The sequence below is a fragment of the Charadrius vociferus genome, unplaced genomic scaffold (assembly GCF_000708025.1).
Source record: "Charadrius vociferus isolate BGI_N301 unplaced genomic scaffold, ASM70802v2 scaffold662, whole genome shotgun sequence".
In the NCBI taxonomy this organism is placed as follows: Eukaryota; Metazoa; Chordata; class Aves; order Charadriiformes; family Charadriidae; genus Charadrius; species Charadrius vociferus.
In genome coordinates, this window is record NW_009647412.1 from 448,804 (window position 1) to 469,200 (window position 20,397).

Here is a 20,397-nt window from a genome sequence, read left to right on the forward strand (position 1 = left end):
GGTGTGCTTCTGTGATTTTTACAAGAAAATACGCAGCGAAGTTTGCTCAAAAATTTTATCTCATTCCGCTGGGTTTTGGTGTCTTTTCCTTTGGCTAATTCTGCTATTACGGATTCGATTTTCGTAAATGATGGTGGCAAAAGTAACTTTTATGAAAGCAATGCAATTGCACCGGCTTGAGCAAGAAGAAGCAGGGTCAGCACAGCCTGCTTTGATTAGGAGCCTTTTCGTGATGAAACCTTATCAGAAGTGTTAAAAATAATTTTAGAAATTTAGGCTTTTAACGTCAGTTTTTCAGACGTAACATCAGTACTCATTGAGCAGCTCCCACTGCGAGCCAGTGGCTCTCAGCCCCACCGGGATTCTCCGTGGAGCTGAGCACTGGCCAGTGCTGTCACACCGCCAGTTCTTGTTGCTGTTCAGCAGAGAGGAGTTGCCCTCTCTCATTTTCCTGGGTGCTGCAGGCGTCCAAGCGGGGGTTTGCAGGTGGGGGAAAGGGGCTGAGGCTCCATGCACCAGGTGTGAGCAATCCCCCTCCCTTTGCCGCAGCTGTGGTGGGAGGTGAGGGAGGGCAGGAGCCCAGCTGGAGGGAGTTAACGTAAGAGTCATTAGGACAGAGTCGGAGTTGGGCACAGGACCTGTATCTCTGGGTAGCCGGGGTGGCAGTGACTGCTGGGTTCTTCTGTCTGCACTATGGGTATCGTTAGTGATGGACTGATGGTATTGTCTTGGCAGCGGTTTGAGCTGGGAGCCCCGTTCCCGCGCGGTGGAGCAGGTCCATCTGCGTTGCACCGAGGGCTCCCTGGAATGGATGTACCCGGCACGAGCCCTGCGCGTCGTTCTGGAGCCCAACCTCTCCAGTGCCCGGCACACCACTGTCTGCATCAAGCCCGCCAGTGACTTCCAGGGCGCCAGCATCTACGTGGAACATGCTGGGCAGCTGCACCTGGTGGTAAGCGAGGCAGAAGGGGCTCAACCCCACCACGTGTCTTGCTTCAGTGCCCACACGCCGCAACGAGTGGCCCTCTTCCTGCAGGCCAGCCCGCAGAGGGACATCAGCCGCCGGACAGCCAGCTTCCAGTATGAGCTGCTGAGCAACCAGAGCGCTGCTGGCCCCGACTTCAAAAAGATGGAGCTGGTTGAAGGTAAGAGCAGGGCCAGTGTTGGGGCTCCACTGCTGGGGCAGATCTGAGGTGGCATCTGATACCTGTTGATGTTGGCAGTGCGTCCCTGGTGACAGGAGCTGTTTAGGCTGAGGGGTTTGTCATTGCAAGGGAGGTCCTTCTGCCAGCTCGCTGACCATTTGACGGGTGAAGAATGTTTTTGGATTTCCACTGTGAGGGGCATCCTGTAGGTACAGGAGGGAACACTGCAATATAATGAGAAACTCTGTCTCTCCATTAGCGGCCAGCTTGGTCCTGGACAATACACTGTGATCATGGGTGTCCCCAGCCCCGGGCTGCGTTCACTGAGTGGGTTTTAGGAGCCTAAATCCCATGATCAGAAGGGATTTAAATCTCGAGGACCCAAGACAGTCTCTGGAAATTAGAATGATCTTTTGAAAACAGGATTAGACATCTAAATTGCTTGAAATTTCATTGTGCAGTACCCAGGACAAGAGCTTTTGATACCAAACAGTGTACACCAACTGCGTTGATAACAAATTACATTAAGGGGGGAACAGAGCCTGATTGATTCAGGGAACCCACGACCTAGGGTTGGGCCCTCAGGTGGGGCGTGGGGTGTTTTCTTTTTTCACTAAGATATTGAATGACTCATGCTGCTACCTCTCACTTGGGGTAAAATTCAATTAAATCCATGCTGGATTACTAACGTTTCAGGAGGCAGTGCTGGGGTGGATTCCCAGGCTGTGGAGCCACATACTGTCTGAAGTCATCGTAGCTCCCAGCACACACGTAGATGCTTGTCTTTATTCTTGTCTTTTGTAATCAAGAAGTAATATAGGAGGATTTTCCCCTCTTCCTGTCAAAACAGAACAAAATTTTAAAAAGTTGAAAAATTAGTAGTTATGTGCCAGGTGCTGTGTTTTCTGTATTGTTTTTTGCATGTTTCATCAGTTGTTAAAGGGATTATATGCTATCAGGTCCTCTTGTTGCTCAGTGACTCAAATCCTCTGTGCTTATTTCTTTGCTTCGGTTGTATTTGCATAAGAAGAATTTTGGTTTGCATCTTATAATAATGCTCATTGAGCTAGTAGTTCTGCCCCATTTCTTCTCGTAATTCACCAGTCCTTTAGTAGTAATACATAGTATAGTATTGTAAGTAACTAATTGTTCTTTTTTTCTAGCTATGTGCCGTCCTTGTGACAACGTGGAACTTCTTATGGCCATTTGCAGCAGTGATTTTGGTAAGCTGACTAAAGGGAAGTCATTTGGCCTTTAATTATACATTGATTATTTGGATTTATTTACTTCTTTTCTTAAAATAGCAGCATGACTGTGCTCTCTGATCTGAGAAAGAAACTAGCTGTGTGAAAAAGAATTTGAATGGGGAAAAGAAATGAAACCTAGAAGGGAGAAGCTTTCATTTCGTGGTCCTCATTTCCTGTGGGCAGAAGGGTTACGATCTAACACTGAACTCGGAGTACTTCTCACAAGTGTGCTGCTGGCTCTCACGGGTAGCAAAGTCACACGCGTGTAGGCATAGGTACACACACAGGTTGTATATGTTTGGTATGTTCCTTTTTATTCCCTTCATACTTCTCCTCACAGTTTGCACACTTCCTAGTTCTTTTCCTACAGTAGTAGTGAGTGGTTTGTAACTGAGCTAAGGATTTCAGGCAATTTAAACTTCCTTCAGTGACATACTGGTTCCTTTTCATGCCTAATGAGAAAACAAAGCAGTTAATATTCCATAAGATAAGAAAAATTAAGAAATACTGATTTGATAGTAAATTAAAAGCTTTTTCCATTTTCTCTACTTAATAATGCAATATAAAGTTTTTTCTTTTTTCTCTTTATCGTAGTTTGTTCATTTTATTCCCATAGTTTTGCACGTGAAAATTTGTATCTCTTTGATTATGTCCAATAGCTAAAGCTGTTGAGCTGCCTCTCCATGTGGCCACAATTATGTTGCTGTAAATGTACCCATGTAAAGAAATAAAACTATGAACTATATTTACCTCTATTTAACGTTTAAAACAAAACCCCAAAATACTGCTTTCCTGCTAGGGTTGCCACACTTCAAGGCTGCTGATAAAATCATGCGCCAGCATCATTGTGCTAATACAAAACCAGAATCTAGAGCATGCTTCTCTTAGAGTGCTCCTTAGCTGGTAATTTTAATTCTTCTTCAAAATCAATAGATGGAACCCAGCCCGTTGTTTGTCCTTGATGAAGTTATCAGTTCCCATGCGAGGCGCTCTCCCGCCACGCTGCCTGAAAGACCAGAGACTGACAGATGTGGAGGCCCAGGCACACAATGGGGGCACTTACACTTACAGCAGCAGCCGACCAGAAGAAATAGCCCTTTGAACTGACTCTATTTATGGCCTGACTTCCTTGCCCTAAGCTCACAAATCGCTATCATCAACTTTTTTGATTAGAGAAAATAGCTGCTAATGAAAGTGTAAATGACACTGGGAGTGAATAGGGGCTTTATAGTTGTTCTCAGGTCTTCAGTCACTGGGCACTGAGCAGCACAGGAGCAACTTGGAGCACCAGGAACAAGTGCATTATAGCTTGTCAATAGACTTGACTGCATCTGATTAAAAACCATTACACAAAGAGGGAGACGGAGAGCAGAGACATGTTACACAAAATTGTGGATTCCCTCGGAAAATTGAATTGGATTAGGAAGTTCTTAGAAACTTCAGAAATAAACTTTTTCTGTCTCTTGGGTTGCTGACTTCTCCGTACCTGAATGAAAGAGTTTTGTGGCAAAGCATGGTGACATTCCTGTTGCATTGGGAAGCTCTCCTTTGCGCAAGAGCTCTTGGCTCGAATGGTGGCATGTCTCTTTCTCTGGGCATGGGATTGAGCTTCACTTAGTTAATAGAAGAATAATTGATTGTTGTGAAAAACGGAGGCGGTGAGAATGAGAAAGATGGCTTCAGGACAGCAAGCACAGACGGATGGGATGTTTCATTCTCTGTACAGTTGATGCAACAGATGCTTTCAGTCAGAAAGACTATGGCTGATTATTTTTTCATTCCCAGAAAACAGCTAGGATCATTTGGGGAAAAGGTACGTATATGCTATGTGTTTTTAAATAAGGCTTCAGATAAAGGCACTTTAAAAGATCTGCATGTTGTTCATCAACTTCCAAAGTGTCTTTTGATGGAACGATGGATGAATACCACTTTCTTTTGAGGGAGAATATCCCAAACCTTTAACTGAAAAATGTTTAACAAGCTCTTATTTGTTTCCAAACAAATTATATTCAAATTCTTCTTGGATCAACCTCTTTTACTGCTGTCAAAGAAAAAACTTCAGAGTCCTCTGGAGACAGGAAGGAAGTAGTCTGTGACAGTCATTGGGTTGGAACAGAGACTGAAAATACTGAATCCCTGAGCTGACCTCTTTTTCACATGCTTTTTTATCCTTTACTGTTGTTTTGTATTATCAAGCAAGTTACATGATTTTCCTCAGATGTAGCTGATTTGAACAGTCATAAAGCATGCTTCCAAGCACAGAGCAGTCTTTGTGTGGGGATCCTGTGTGTAAAGGATGCAGTGTCAGCTCAGAAATGTGCCTGTCTGTAGGTAGTAGGCATGCAAACTGCACAACAGACCTGTTTCTCCAATTATTTCATTCAGTGAGCTCCTAGTACCTGACGTACTTACCTGCTGCTCCATAACCACCTCCTGTCTTCTTCACATCTAGTGGTGAAAGGATCTATCCGAAATGTTTCCCACGATTCAGAGAACCACATGTCACAGGTTGATGTCAGCGTCCAGAAAGTCTACAGACAGAAAAACAGAATTTTCCAGCAGGATGAAGCAAGTGGTGACTGGCGAGGCCCTATCCGAACCCTGCTGCAGTGCAAGGTGAAGAAGGGAGGTGGAGTTTTCCTTTTCACTGGAAATGAACACTTTGGCGAAGCTTGGTTGGGCTGTGCTCCTCGGTTTAAGGATTTCATGTTCATTTACTGGGCTGCCAGAGAAAGAGGAGCGAATCCATGTGAGTTTCAGCTCGACTAACAGGAGTGAAACTGGAGTTGAGAGCTGAAAAATTTCAGCCCAGTTTTTGGATACTGAGTCTGAAGTAGAGATAAAACCAAGGACTAAAGCTAGCAATTTCACCAACACTGGGGCCTGGAGAATTTCTGAAGATAATGGCTCTGTGAGCCCAGTGAACTATGACTTTTAATCCACGTTTACATTTGTTTCTCCTTTTTCACATCTTCTTTGACACATGAAATAACTCTGAATTTTGAAATGTTGTCTTCTTTCTTTGTGGTTAGGAAGCAGCTTGTGCTCAGTATTAGAAAATTCTCTGTAACATCTTTTGTTCTGTGTACATACTATGTGCTTTTTCTCTAGATTTTTTTTCTCCCCTCCCCCATCTTTATTTGATTTCTGTTCCAAATGGCTGCCTTTTTTTTTAACAAGATAATTTCTGGCCATCTGACCACCTCATCGCTCCCAAGTTTCTAAGACGAATACTAACTATAGTCTTAGCCGTAGTTACTACACCTTCAGGCACTTAGCAGCTTTGCCAGGTTTTTTGCCTTCTGTATGTTAGCAGAGAGATTAACAAACCCTCCTGTGCAAAATCACAGCTGATGTAATTCTGTAGCACTCTGTTGATGTCTGCATAGTTGACAGCACCTGATTTTGCTCCCTGTGGAAACAGGTCAATGAGGGATACCGCACTTCAGCTAATATGAACACTAATGCTGTGTCCTACCAGATGAGAAAAGGTGTTCGGGAAATGAATTGACATAATCAGAAGTTCTGGTTGTAGCTTTGCTTGTGTGAGAATGTAATATTTGGTATCCATAGTACTGGGCCCACAACTAGCTCTAGTTAGTGTTTGGTGCACAACAGAACAGAGCCAAGCGAACCGGCCGTTGTAAAGTATTGGAGGATGTGCAGGGATATGCGAGTACTCGGGTTTTGAGAGCTGGAGATCAGTGCTATGTTTGAGATTTTAAATGGAGTACTCTTCTTTAGTTGGTATTTGCCTTGTAAATAGGAGATAAAGAACGTTCTTTTGGTATAGGTTGGAGGTACTGCATTTCTCCTTGTTTTGCGTATTTGTATATGATCAACTTGTGCGGGTTTTTGCCTTTTAAAGGGGCCTTAGCCATTTCTTACAGCATTGTCGTAATTAATATTTGCTTTCATAGAGCATCATCCCTTTGAAATAATGTGTTCTTTTTAAAGCAGATAAGTAGTTTAGTGAATGCGTGGTTGAAAAACTACAACAACCCAGTGTGACGTGACACAACATAGTTAAAAATGCATATGATCTGGTGATTTAACCCACAGCTCTGTGGACTTGTCAGCCTTGCAATGAGCAACCTGAAATCCTTGCAATCAGTGAGAATAATAAAGAGCTTATTAGAGATCGTGGGTGTTCACTATATTAATTCAATTTGACTGTAATCTCCCTAGATTGCGTAGAGTTAACTATCTTGATACCAGTAACTAGTAGCAGTACTCGCATGTTTCCAAGTGGGGGGGTAAAAAGCTGTTTTGGAGAAAAACTTTTTATTTTAATTTGTTTCGGATTTTAAACAAATATTCTGACTTTTCTGGGGAAAACATGTAATGTAGAGTGCTGACACTCAAAAAAAAGTTCTGCTGTGCTAAAATCAGTAGTGCTACTGCTGTTTACATTAGGTTCACATTTCTTCCAACATCAAGACTTGGGGATTTAGGTACAGAGTTGAGGCAGTGAGAGACAACACTTGGTGGAATTTGGGTGCCAGCTCTCATTAGTGGCAACTTCTAAGATTTGAGCTAGACCTAGTATGGGGAAGGGGGACCTAAGATGCAGTCAAAACACATTTGTGAACAAGTGCAAGCAAACAAGTGATCTTCTTTCTTTACTTTGGTTAAATTTAACCAAATGAATTCTCTTTACTGAGGAAAGCATGTGCAAGCAGTGCAAGCTAAAGTCTTTCAGCCTCTTCCAGGAAGGAAGTGAAGCCTTTTCCATAATCCTTCTGATCTGTAACATTTCATAAAGCAGCAGGGCTCTTTATGCACTTAATCGTTTGTTCTTTACTGGACTTGTGCCTGATGTGTAGATAGAGAATCAAAAGAGGGACAGGACAGTTTCCCCCGTTCATTGAAAGACAAAAGAACCACAAGAATCTCTAATGAGTCTTTGAATGACTGGACCAACACCATGAAGTAACAGTTGTGAATAGGCACTGGGGCTTAAGTCGTCTTGACTGATTTGAATGGGGTTTTGCCTGCTTGCACCAGGGTGGATTTGGCCCTTTTTGAACGCAGCTGGTCTTTTCCTCATGCCTACATTGCCTTTTCTGTGCACTTTCAAATGCACTGAATTTTCAGCATACCATTCTGTAGGAAATTAATTACATGAATACAGGGTTATTCCCTTTGTTAGAAGTTTGACTCATTCACTCCCTTTCTCCAATTCTATTATTATTTGTAAGGTAAACACTTCAATATTTTTCACTGAAATATAAGCTCAACTTTTGTCTCAAACAAAAGGGTAAGAGTCCTGTTTGTATAACAAAGTAGGACAGTAAGTCTTCTGTCACAGTATGAAATGGCAAAGCCATGGCTTTCGGAGACCTTGACAGTTCTAGGGTGAAGGTACAGGAGCTGTGTGCCAAAGTCTCCAAATCAGGGGTTTATGCTGAGCTTTGCTGCTGACTCAAGTATCCGATATCTTATGCTGTCAGTTAGAGAGACCATGTTTTAATACCTCTCCCAGGAGCTCTGCAATGAGACTTGTATGCTTAACTTCAACATGGGAAGAGCAATATTTTTTTCTTTTTTTTCTGTCCTTGACCAAGAGTCTATCTTTTCTCGCTTCTTAATGGTCTTGATCTCATTCTGTTGAAACCTAGCAAGGCTTCCAAAAATAGTCATGGAAAGTCAGACTTAAGAATATTTATAGTTTTTCTAAATGTTTCTCTCCATTTCAGAGTGATGAGTTTTGCTTTCAGTAGCCTGTAGCGATAACTTTGAAAGATGTCATTTATGGTCCTGTAATTAATACAGTCATGCTTAGTATATTTATAATTTTGTCTCAGGATATAATCCTAGTAATGTTTGAGAAATGATTTCCCCACAGACAGAGCAATGGCTCTCTCACTACTTAAAGGAATACTCTGGAGGGGCCACCAGGGGATACAGGGGCGCCAGGTATGCCGTCAGACCGATGCCACAGAGCAACAGCCCTCCTCACTGCGAACTTGAGAAGTTACAGAAAAACTAAATTCCTTACCTGTTACAGTGCCAAGATTAAGGATAGCCAAACTGCTTGAGTATCAGTTTCATGCAAAATGAATGCTTGACTTGAATCTTAGGAAATTTACTTTCGCAAGAATGATATTCCTGACTCCAGAAGAGAAACTGTTACACTTCATTGAAAAGCGTTGCTCATCATTTGATCTAAACCTTTGTTTTCGACTTTGTATGAATGGAACCATACATGAATTACCTTGTTACAGTCAGGAGAATAAAAGTAGGATTTCTAGGATCAGGCTTCTAAAGCACAACATTCCTTTACAGGCAGATGAGGAAACTTCCTCCTAATTGGAGGAAAAACCTAACCTAAAGCAATTAAAAAAAAAAAAAAACAACAACCCCCAAAAAAACAAAACACCAAAGAAAACCACCCCAAAACTTCCTTCTTCCACCAAGAACTACTTGATTTTTAAAATGGAACATAGGTGCTATAAAAAGTACAAATTCTTACATTGAAAAACATTAAGAACTTTAATACAGAGACAAAATACAACTAACTCGCCTCCTTAAAGTTCTGTTGAACTAACTGAGGATCAAGAATTACTCATGATGGTATTTTCACATAAATTATCTGCCCCTTTTCAATTAGCTTTTATTATTTTAATTGTGGCTCCTCCCACCCTCCCTTAGTACTTTGGCTGGACTCGCATAATTGCCTATATTTTATGTAAATGGCAGTGTTACACCATAACATGATATACAAATGTGTCTACCACACAAAGTCCAATAAATGGTGTGAATAAACCTATTATTTTCAATGTAACAGCATCTAATAGCAGCCTGGGAAACACGGGGCTGACAGATGTGGGCCCATGGCAAGGCCTGGAAAAAAACTGAATGAGGAGCACTCTGACAGACCACAATTAATTGACTTTTGAAATAACTCCTTTTTTTCACAGTTCTACTTGGCTGAGCAAGATTCACAAATTGCTGTCTTGAACTTTTTAATGGGGCAAAATAGCTGCCAATGAAAGTCTAAACGACATGGGCTCTGAATAGGAGTCATACAATGACCACACCGTGACATGTTTTTAACTGACGTATTGATTATTTGAGAAGTAGCAGCCACTAAATTGGGAGGGAATTGGGAAGGGGGCGAGAGGTGGGAGGGAGTCAGAGAACTGGCTATAGAAACACAGTCTGTTAAACACTAGCCAAATACAATTTTATTTTAGGAAGAGAAACAAGTATTAGGAAATAACCTGATAAACATTTTCACATATGTTCCCAGAAAATATGATTTGGAGTCCAAGTCTGTTGTTCCTTTTGCTGTGAAAAAGTGATCACAAAGCTAAATTAAGAGGAAATTACATTAGCAAGTAAGAAAACAGACCTTGTATGATTCATAAGCATGCTGACTTCTCTGGGGTTTCAGAACCAGCTCAAGACCCAGGCTGTAGTCACAGTCAAGTTTATGCAGGCTCAAAATATCTATTTGTCTTTCTTTGGAAACTGAGGCCAAACTCCAGCAGACCTAATTGACCTCTTAATCTCAGGGACATCATGGGACAAGCAGTTAGTGAAGATGATGATTTTTTTTTTTCCCCTAGATTTTGTACTCCCTGCCACGCTGATCAAGCAGTACTGTAGTCTGACTCTCTGGCAACTCTTCAGAGAGTTTATTCCCCCAAACCTTCATCAACCTAACTCACTTGCAGAACTTTACGTGGAAAAGTCAATTTTTGACTTGTTTTGTGGGTGCTTTTGTTTTGGCTAATTTTTGAAAGTCTGATGAGCCACTAGAGCAGCTCACTGTTGAGCTGCTTTCCACTGGCCACATGGGGAGGCAGCAGCTTGCAAACCACCAGCCCTTTAGTCTGATTTCACTGAGTACTATTAGGAATCATCACCCATTGTTGCTTCCAGATATAACTTAAGCTGGCAGATGCTGGACATTACCTAAGGCTTTTTTAAGCAATCCCATTGCACATACTGAGTCCTTAGTCGTTCATCTTCCTCCACCTGATGAGCATGTTTTTGCTTACCCAAAAAGGTCTCCAGTTTGGTTTACTGGATAGGATGTTCCCCTCATCCTCGGCTAGGATGCAGCATTACTAGTAAAGACTGCATAGCTCAGGTGCAGGAGATAGTTTAGGAGGGTGTTTGACAGTCCAGAGGACAGCACAGCCTATGCAGGTCTCCTTTCTTCCCCAATTCTCACATAACTCAGGGAGTTAGGCAGTAAAAGACCTGTTACTTGTACACTATAGCATCTTTATTTCTGCCTTCCCTACTGCTTGCTTCAACTTTGTGCACAGAACAAAACATTCAGAGTTAGGGTTTACCATCAGTATTTACTGAATTTATAATATCATGTTTAATTCACTTTACAGCTGAAAAGATCAACAATAGTTAACTTCTAAAACAGTTACAGGCATAGTGATAAAAGAGACGGCATTAAACCTATGTCTGCTGCCCTGACAAGGACGTCTAGCTGATACATCTATATGAGATAACATGTAGTATACATACTGAAGTACACGGCTGATCGATCAACAGCTTTATAGTTACATAAGCATTTATTTTTCTAACTACAGTATTTTACTGGTGTGTTTAATTGAAGAAAAGATTAAATTTAAACAGATCAGTGTATTTTCAGTGGGTGTTTCTCGATTTACTCTCAGTTGTACAATAATACGCATATCATTCCACATCCTCATGGCTTTATTAACACCAGAATTAGTTCTTTTTCTAGACTGGGTAACTTGGGTTCTTTATAGTATTAAAAAGAGAAGCATAATTAAAATACATGCTTATGTCTACGTTTTGTTTAAAAACAGTACAGCTTTGATAGTTACTGACCTAGTAAAAACACTTCAGTTGTGTTGAAGAGGCTCTTGAAGCATTATTTATCATAATGTAACTAATATTGTTTTCTAATGTTGTATCACCCTAATGTTTTGATATATCCAAGATAGCTGAAGCTAACCAAAATAACAGTTTTCAAAGTGCAGCAATTCAGTTACACATTTCTCATTTCATTGTAAAGTAACAGAAACTCATTCTATCATTTCTAGTCAGTCGTAGCACAAAAGAAAAACAAAAAAGAGAATCAGGAATACAGCGGCAGGCTTGTTTCACTGCCTGTGATAATCCAGAACACCTCAAGTGTTATACACTGTTGGTCATACACCAATGTCACATTTAAAGAATCCAACAGTGTCCAACATGGAGGAATAAAAGCTCTTCTTTACTTTGCTCGAGTGTTACTCCAGACTATGACTAAAGCAGCTCATAGACTTAGAGGTTAATATTAACACCCCTTTAAAGTCAAGAAGCAAGCAACAGAAAACGTGGAATTTCTCCACTGCACAAACCACTGGAGCACGTTTTCCCCTATGCCCAAGGGGCCAGAGTACTCCTTCAGCACCCGCTGAGCGGGTCTGCAGCCCCGTGGCCCAGACAAGCAGCTAAAGGGAGAGGATTTCTCAGAGGAAACTGCTCTTGCCCCACACTGCTGAAAAACTGGAAATGCAGAAAGAAAAACCCAAATCTGCAGTCATTGTTGGCTCCTAGCAGGACACATCCTCCTTCCGCACCTTTTGAAGGGTTCTACTTAGTGTAGCAGTTTTAGTGCTGACCGTGCTTTGGAAAGCTGAGACCCTTGAGACAGTACAACTATTCCAGAGACAGCCATGGCACTTTTAGGTCCACCATCGATTCCACACTCTACTGAGACCAACGAAATGGAAGTGTCTTACCAGACTTACGCTATCCTTGACAAAGTACTAAGAGTTTACAAACCAAGTAAAAATAGAGACACCGTCTGACCTCCTGCAACTCTCTCTCTAAAGCACTTTGGCTAATGTGAAATGCAGTCACAGAGGTTCTTCTGAGCCTTCTAACAATTCCCTTCCAGACTGCCAGCAGCAGCTTTGTGTTTTATTTCACTGAGTCCCATAAGGGGGAGTTTTACAAATCCAAGTCCAGGAGGTCTCTCTTGTGAGCTTCCCTGTTCTTCATGGGCTACTACAAGAAATAAGAGCTAGGATGTCCAGAGGCAGCAACAAGATACAGGCCCAATAACTATGAGATCCAAATACCTTGATTGCCTACGGATTGTTTTAAAGTTGAACGTAAAAAATGCAGAAGAAGAGATTCCTCTGTACATGGTGAGGACTTCTGAAGACATACCACAGCCCAAAGCAATAAATACCAGGAGAATTAAAAATCCTTTCCAGTGGGAATGGAAATATATTCTCCTTTGTGCTAATTCCCTGTATGTTTCAAAAGACTCACCTGTCCACCTGCAGGCTTCATGCAGAGAGGAAATAGCATTTTCCAGGTACTGTGCACTCTATCTTGAGACTCCTCAAATCAGAGTCCCAATAACACATAGGAAATCCAGTTTTTAGCACCTGAACAACTGAAGATACACCAGCAGAGAATATCCCACCTCACAAAGAGGAAAAGCTTTATGACAGGCGGCCCCGCTTTAAGTGAACAGCACATTTATGCTCCCTATGCAGGCCAAAAATGCACTCCCTGAATTCCTCAACACATGCACACAAAAAAAACCCAACATTGAAGAGCCTTCAGTGTTGAGATGTGAAGCACGTTCTGGGTCAGAATATGAGATGGAATGCTTCATCCCATAAACTATATTATTACAGGGCACACACTACTGCTCTGCAGGATGCCTTCCTGAAGACTCTCTGGCATACTCCTAGTCTCCAAGTTGATGTCATTTATTTCCTGGTGATTCTGACACCATTTCTTATCCGTCAACTCTAAAAGTCTCTGCATTTCCATTCTGATGAGTTTTGTTGTATTGGCTTTTCTAACTGAGTATCATAAAACCTGAACTTACTGATTTAACAGATTGTGTACTATCTCCTAGAGTCATACACTGAGAACACACGTACTGCAAATCCTGACTATGGACAACAGTCTGCATACAGAGAAAAAGGCAACGGTGAGACCTACCTCAAAGCCTGGAACCTGAATTTGTCAAGGAATTCTTCCTGTTTCTTTCTCAAAGCGGTTATTATTACCTGCGAAACACATTTAGATCTGAAAATTAATTCTGGGGATCCTTCTTTAGAGCAAACCACAGCAGCTACTGAAGACATTTAACAACGGGTTGTATCATAACTTTGCTTTTAGAAGGACCATCAAGGTCCTTTTTGCAAAACCTTTCATCGCAGTTTTTACTATCAATCATCAACGTTTTACTAAATCACTATCTAAAAGCTTTAGCAATTCAGACCAAAGAATCAGCAGATATCCCAAACTGCTTAAAAGAGCTAGTATTTTTTGTCTCAGGCAAACAATCTTTGAGACTTCTTAGACTAAGACATACAAAGATGATTTGCTGCAGGACTGATTATTTACACATAAGTACCTGGGCAAACTAGATTAAGAGATGAGACCTTATTGTTTCACTTGGCAGAGAGAGAGAACAGTGCCACTGGAAAATAACCAGAAGGCAGGGTACAAGGCTTCAGCAAACTGGGCTTTGAATTTATAGATCAAGTTATGCTTCTCCCCAACAGCCATGAAAATCACAAACCCTCCCTCGCAGTGGAGCAGCACACCAATCTTAGTAGCCTTCACATTGGGTAAGCACTTCTCAACATCATTGTGCCAGGATGATATTTTGGAATTAAACCACTCAATACACCAAGAACTGCTGTTCCTCCCCAGGCGGCTCTCTGGCCCCTGCCGCTCCATGCTGCCGTAGCAGATGCCAATGCCACAGAAGTTGTTCTGCTGCATTTCCACTTCCCAGTAGTGGATGCCTCTCTTGAAGCACTGGAACCCCAGCACTTGGAAACAATCGGTGAAGCGCTGAGGGTGGTAGTTATAATTCAGGGGCACGTCCGAGACGGACATCCTGGTGTATCTCTCAGACAGCATCACTTTGTTGTGAGCTGTGTTGTAATCCAGCGTGATGTTAGCAGCATCTGCAACGACATGAATTGTTTGAAGGTACTGAAGAGCAAAGCACTTTTATTTATACTGTCCTGCCTAGGCACTTGTTCCTACGCGTTTTTATCTCCCTGCTCTACCCTCCTCCGCAGTGCAGGCCGTTCTCGGGGCCACAGTCAGAGCTGCTGGGTTCAACTGCAGCTCTGCGTTACACAGCAGGCAAATGGAGGGCAAGTTGCTTTCCTTCGTTCATCCCCATGGGATTCCTTCACCACCCAAATATATGCTGGCAGAAGAAGGGGATCTGGCAGCAAAAGGTATACCATATTGTATACCATCTGGTATAGCATCTTAAGCAGGCCACCATAGGCTCACTTAAAAGCTCGCTTTTAATTTCAAAGAAAAATTCAGTGTGTTACATCACATTTCTAGGCTACCCTAAGGAAGCCATTCGGGGGGAAACCAAAGCCATTACCTAGCAAACTTCATTTACCTTTGTAAAGATACAAGAATACCAAAGATTAATCAAATTCATCTGGCAAAAGAACCACTTGGAGACCTCCTGTCCCCTTTTCCTCCAAAAATTTCCTTCATTTGTAACAATTATTTGATAGCCTACTAAGCTAGCTAAACCCCCTCAAAGGTAGCTTTGTCAGATAACTACAGAGGGCACATAACACCAGTGCAATAAGTGCAGGAAGTTCATCTTTAAGTAGTGTAATGGGTGTCTTACACTGCAAAAGCTCCTCTCTGGATTTCTTCAGAAAGCTGTCAATAAGTTCTTTACTTGAAACGGCAGCTGCAGCAGTTACTGTTCCCGTGGTTGGTGCTGTGTCGACAGAAGAAAAGAGTTTGGCCAGTTGGGAAGAAACTCTGCATGCTTAACACAGAGTCACAGACACCCTCAGGTTGGAGGGGGCCTCTAGAGGTTATCTGTTTTAGGCTCCTGCTCCAAGCAGGGTTAACTTAATTAGCTCAGATTGCTCAGTCTTGTCAAGTTTTGAAAATCCCCTGTTGTCTCTGAGCAACCTCTTTCAGCGCTTGATGGCTCTCACAGTGACTAGTAAAAGCCTTCTCAGAGCAACAACTGAACAACAGAAGACGTCAACAAGGGCGACCATCTACTTACCATCTTAAGAGCAGTCAATGAAAGTTAGGATGAGTATGCTGAAAGGTTGGACTTACCGACTTTAACAGGTTTCTTTTTCTCCTCTGGGGGAAAAAAAAAAGGAACTGTGAGTTCTACTGAGACTGAAAAGCCACTGATAGACTATGCCACCTGTAAAGCCATCATCATGGCTCTCCCGAAGCTGCAGCAGTAGATAAAGCTGACAGTTGAAGCCATGTGCAAATACACCCATACTGGAAAGCTACACATGAAGCACAACGTACTGTTTGCTTCCTATGTCACAGGGTCATAGGCCTGGAAGGAGCTTAATCTCTACTCCAGGATGCAGCGTATTATGGCAAGTGGTAATAAGCCTGTTCCCATGAGGCCTATAGACTATTCCTTTTCTTTTTACAACAGAACTTCTCGTGCAGCAACAGAAGCTACGAGTCCTTTCAACTCCAGAATTGCCAACCGACCCCGCTGAGTGCTCCACACCTCGGCCTTGCGAATGGGAAGGACCATGTGTCAAGAGCTCAGTGGAAGTAACAGAAATGGTTTCTTAACACTTGGATTTATTTCAAAAAGACAATACGGAAGATCTTCCAAACAGGCTAGAGTGGCACATTAATATCAGTATCTACGTAAAACAATACTGAAAGGCCCCAGTATCACCTGCCACAACAACTGTCTCCATCACCCCAGTCTTAGACTGTAGGCATGATGCAGCCAGCAAAATTTTTGAGTAAGGCCGCTATTAATTACCACTTACTGGTATCTGTGTCCACATGCGGAGTGTCTTGAGGCTGGTGAAGGATTTTCTCTCTGTGGGTATGGTCTTGTGAGGGAGGGGAAGGGAAAAAAAAAGCAGAACGTGAACAGCTCATAAGCAGGACTCAGTACATACAAACCCATCAAACAAACAGATGTTTAGTACAGGTGAAAACAAACCTGCAGGAGCTGAGGGTGGGAGGCTCTCCTTTGCTTTACAGCCTGCTCTGCCACCACTACAGGCGCGTGCTGAGGCTAACGCACCATATCTGGGCGGTTTGCTGCTGTACTGCTCACCAGGCATCCATCACCAAATAGCCCAACACACCCTCCTTTTCCCATGCCAAAGTACTCACTACAGATAATCACTGCATTGCCGCTAGAGCAAACAGCTCTTGGGTAACTGCTTAAATTCTTTAATGGTGAAACCATAGTTAGGAGAGGATGATGTTCTTTAGTACTTACGTGGTCCTGGGGGCTTTTTTCCAGCAAAGGTTTTGTTTGGAGAAGCTGCTGGAAGCGGCCTAGTTTTCCCAGGTGTTAGTTTTGCTGCAATGGCGATATTTTACATTATGGTTTGTATTGCCAGGAACAGTAATGTGCATTAGTGAGAACATTTTTCAATCTTATTTTTCAGTTATGTGAATAGAACTTAAGCGATTCTTGGCAGAGATGGAAGCTGCGTAGAAGATACCCATGTCCCAGTCCAAAAGATACTTTTGCTTAACGTGGTAAGTAGGGCTTTGTTCTACAACATTTACACAATCAGCACCTTTACAGTTGGGTAACCATAGTCCTCTCAATCTAAAGCATTTTATGCCTCCCCTCAAATCCACATCCTAACTGCATCCAGCCCTGCTACATAATAAAAACATAAATTACTGTAACGAATAAAGGCTGAGCTGTGCCAGAAGGTCATAGTATCATGACACTCATCAGCTTATCCAAGTATAGATAAAAGTGAAGAGACACTGGCATGTTTTTTCTCCTAGTTTAGTCCAGACTGTAGCATTTTTGTGTGGAAACTGCAGAAGTTTGAAGACACAAGTTGTATTAACCAACTGTAGTTGATGCACTATTTTTTTTTAAATGATATTTGGATTGTAGGGGGAAGATCCCTCATCTAAGCTCAAAGCCAAGGCAGACAATGGCAATTCTCCCAGTTGATACAGTACCTTCCGCTTTCTTCTCCCTACAAGAAGTCACTGAAAGTTTCACAGCGTCTTTAAGGTTAATGGCAGACTGATAAGTGGAATGTATCAAGTTTTGGTCCATTTCAATTACAGGGACAAAAGCATCTTTTGTTGATGTTTGTTGCAGTGCTGCTGCTCTCTGAAATGACAAATGGAAGCTCTCATAGCAGACAGAAAAATACAACCAACTTACTTTAAATGGGGTTTTGTGCGTTCCTCTCAACTTCAAAGGAGCAAAGGGTACAATCAGACACGACCCATGGCAAAATTTCAGTAGCAACCCACATGCATGAATTCTCAGCTGATACCTGAAGAAAGATCTGCTAGATGGCATCGCAGCACTGAGCTGCAACACCTCACGGAGATGAGTTCTCTCACTCATTGGCCCCTCTGCTTGCGGCAGAGGCTGAACTGGGGGGAGTTACAAGACACCACGTCACTTCAGCACTCTTTCATTGATATTTGTATACTTATCAGTACATCCTTTTTTAGCAGGTTCTTGCACACAACTGCATTATCACTTGACTGAAAGTGTCTGGAGAGCAGTACTACTACAGCAGGGTTTTGCGATTCTGCATTCTAGAAGCACAAAGAATTGGATTTTCATTTCAAGGACATACTACCTTCAAAAAGAGAATGTCATCGCTTTCAGTCAGTGCCATCTCAATCTGGTCTCTGAGAGACTGAATTTCCTTCTTCTTACTTCTCAGAATACCATAAATATAATCAAACTTATTGCAAACTCTTTTTTCTTCATCTGTAATTAGCTTTATGGTTTGATTTTCTTTTTCTTCAATTAAAGCTTTAATTTCCAAAAACTCACTTCTGATCAAATCTTTCTTTCTGGAAGCTGTCTCCTGGAGCAGAGAAGAACAGACAGAAACTGATTCAAAAGAACAGTTTGTGGACAAAGTACAGCTTACTACTACTACAAGAAAGCCTTTGAGGAGCACGTAGGCTTCAATTACTTGAAACAGGCAATAGAAAAGCTTTGTATTTCTATGTAGCTTGGAAAGAAAACTCATTTACTGTTGGTCTCCAGGGCTCTGTTGCAGGGGCCGGCGGGCAGAGGCCAGGCCAGCCATGCCATCTAGCGGTTACCCAGACTGGGATGGGGCTGTGACACCGCGAGCTCAGACACCACACAGCCACTTGCATGGCTGTAGCTGTTTCTGCCTCCGAGATGTAGCATCTCTGGTTAATACAAAGTTATTCACAATCCTCTGAGAGATGTTCCACAGGAGCACAGAAGTGCTACCCCACTGCTTTTCAGTTTCTTGGTCCCCACCACTTGGTTCAGAAAGGATGGTACGAGATGTACGCGATCCAGCCGTCAGCACAAACAGCAGCCCCGGTCATCAGCTAAGAGCAAGGATTGGTTGTGGTAATTCACGGGAAGAGACATCCCAACTTTCTGCAGGTGCAGCCGTTACAGCTTTAGCTTGGGCTGCACCGATAGGCACTTTCTGGTGCAACAGGAAAGGACGGGTTTGAGCCCCGTTTCGGGTCAGGTGTGCCAGCACATGTGGGTACAAAGTCCTTGCAGGGTAGTTGGGTTACTCCCATGTCCCACGGAGCTACTTGGCTCTGCCAAAATGCCTATTTTCTGTTCCTCCCCAATACCATTTTCTTCTGCCGATGCAATCTCAATGCTACAGCCATTGTGACAAGAGTACAAGCATCAACAACACGCAGTGGCCAGTGTATGCCAAGCAACCTGACAGCATTTTGCACAGTTACCCACTTACAGCAGCTTGGCTTTGGTTTGTTTTCACAGTGCTCATTGCTTGAGCAGCTCTTTCACTCTGATTATGCAGCTCCATCAGTTTCTTCTTCAGCACTGACTGCAACAGAAGAGATCAGAAAGTATTTCAGAGCAGCAGTTGCCATGTCGGGTCTCAGTCGGGTCATGATTACTGGAGCAAGAATCATATTTACAGAAAGTTTAAAAAAAAACCTGTAAGCATTTAGTACTATCGATTTAAAACCTGCTGCTCCCCAAGCCTTACAGGATGTAAAAGGACTCTTCTGCACATCCGTGGCTCGTGCAGCCGGCACCCTCCCTGCAGCTCCACCTCTCCCAACAGCAAGATGTGCATTGCCAACTCACTCTTTTGATAGGGACTGAGTGCTTTCGTCAGCACAGCAGTTCCCACTGCTAAAAATAAACTCTGTTAGCTCTCAGGCTGGACTTTGGGCACTAGGTTTACGCTACTGTTCACCCCTTTCATTTTAATTGAGAATTTTATTGCTCAGATGTGAATTACCTATTCCTTTAATTCAAGATGCCGCTAGGCTAAATCAGGGACAACTTCATAGGGTAAGCAGTATGCAAGCTCGCCGAACAGATGAGAGTTTGGCCACCTAAACTTTTCCAGTGTGCTTTACGCATCTACCCTCTCATTTTCAGCTGCACTGGCTGTAAGATGCGAAGGCCACGTTTCCTTCCCTTCCACTCTGTGGAGAACCTGCTCCTGGCTTTCATCTACATGCTGAGCTCTCCCTAGGCTACTTTTATAATTCTTTGTTTCATAAGAAGATACACAGAGCAATGTCTGTCTACAGTCCCTCGGTCAGCCTGTGGTAAGGCCGGGCAGTAAACCCTGCGCAGGGAGCAGCAGGGGAGGCTCAGGGTCAGGGATGACACCCGCAGAGACGGGAGGCCTCGCTGGTCACCCAGCCTGAGACGGGGGTGGGCAATGAACCCTGCCACAGCACCTCGGAGCACCATCTTGGACAGAAGAGGAAGACACAAGAAACGACTCTGACGACGTGCTGGAGCGCACGCTGAGGGCGGACAGCAGTTTACCAAGGCCAGGCATGAGATTTACAGGCCAGGTCTTGGTCCAGCCTCCCCCTGGCACTCCACAGCCCACGACCCCGGCACCCAGGGACCCACCAGGCCCCGGGGGAGCGAAGGGGAGCTCCGGGGTGCCCCTCGGAGGGTGCTCCGGCCCCGGGCAGAGCCGGCCGCCCCCGCCTGCCCCGGCCACTCACCTCGGCGTCTGCTTTGGCCAGCGGCAGGGGGCTGGGGGGAG

At 43.2% G+C, this 20,397-nt stretch overlaps 2 protein-coding genes across 2 annotated transcripts; one reads left to right on the plus strand and one right to left on the minus strand.

The window, feature by feature from the left end:
* The first annotated feature begins 127 nt into the window (after positions 1-127).
* On the plus strand, positions 128-5,161 carry LOC104282161 (meteorin-like protein). Its single transcript, XM_009880237.1, has 4 exons — positions 128-195; positions 736-1,145; positions 2,309-2,368; positions 4,845-5,161. The coding sequence occupies exons 1-4, from the start codon at positions 128-130 to the stop codon at positions 5,159-5,161; spliced, it is 855 nt and encodes a 284-aa protein (XP_009878539.1).
* An 8,628-nt stretch (positions 5,162-13,789) lies between these two features.
* TRIM25 (tripartite motif containing 25) lies at positions 13,790-18,449 on the minus strand. The gene is made up of 6 exons (XM_009880238.1): positions 18,389-18,449; positions 17,983-18,209; positions 17,342-17,498; positions 15,473-15,499; positions 15,021-15,116; positions 13,790-14,322 (listed from the first exon to the last, which is right to left on the minus strand). The coding sequence occupies exons 1-6, from the start codon at positions 18,447-18,449 to the stop codon at positions 13,790-13,792; spliced, it is 1,101 nt and encodes a 366-aa protein (XP_009878540.1).
* Between the last annotated feature and the right edge of the window lie 1,948 nt (positions 18,450-20,397).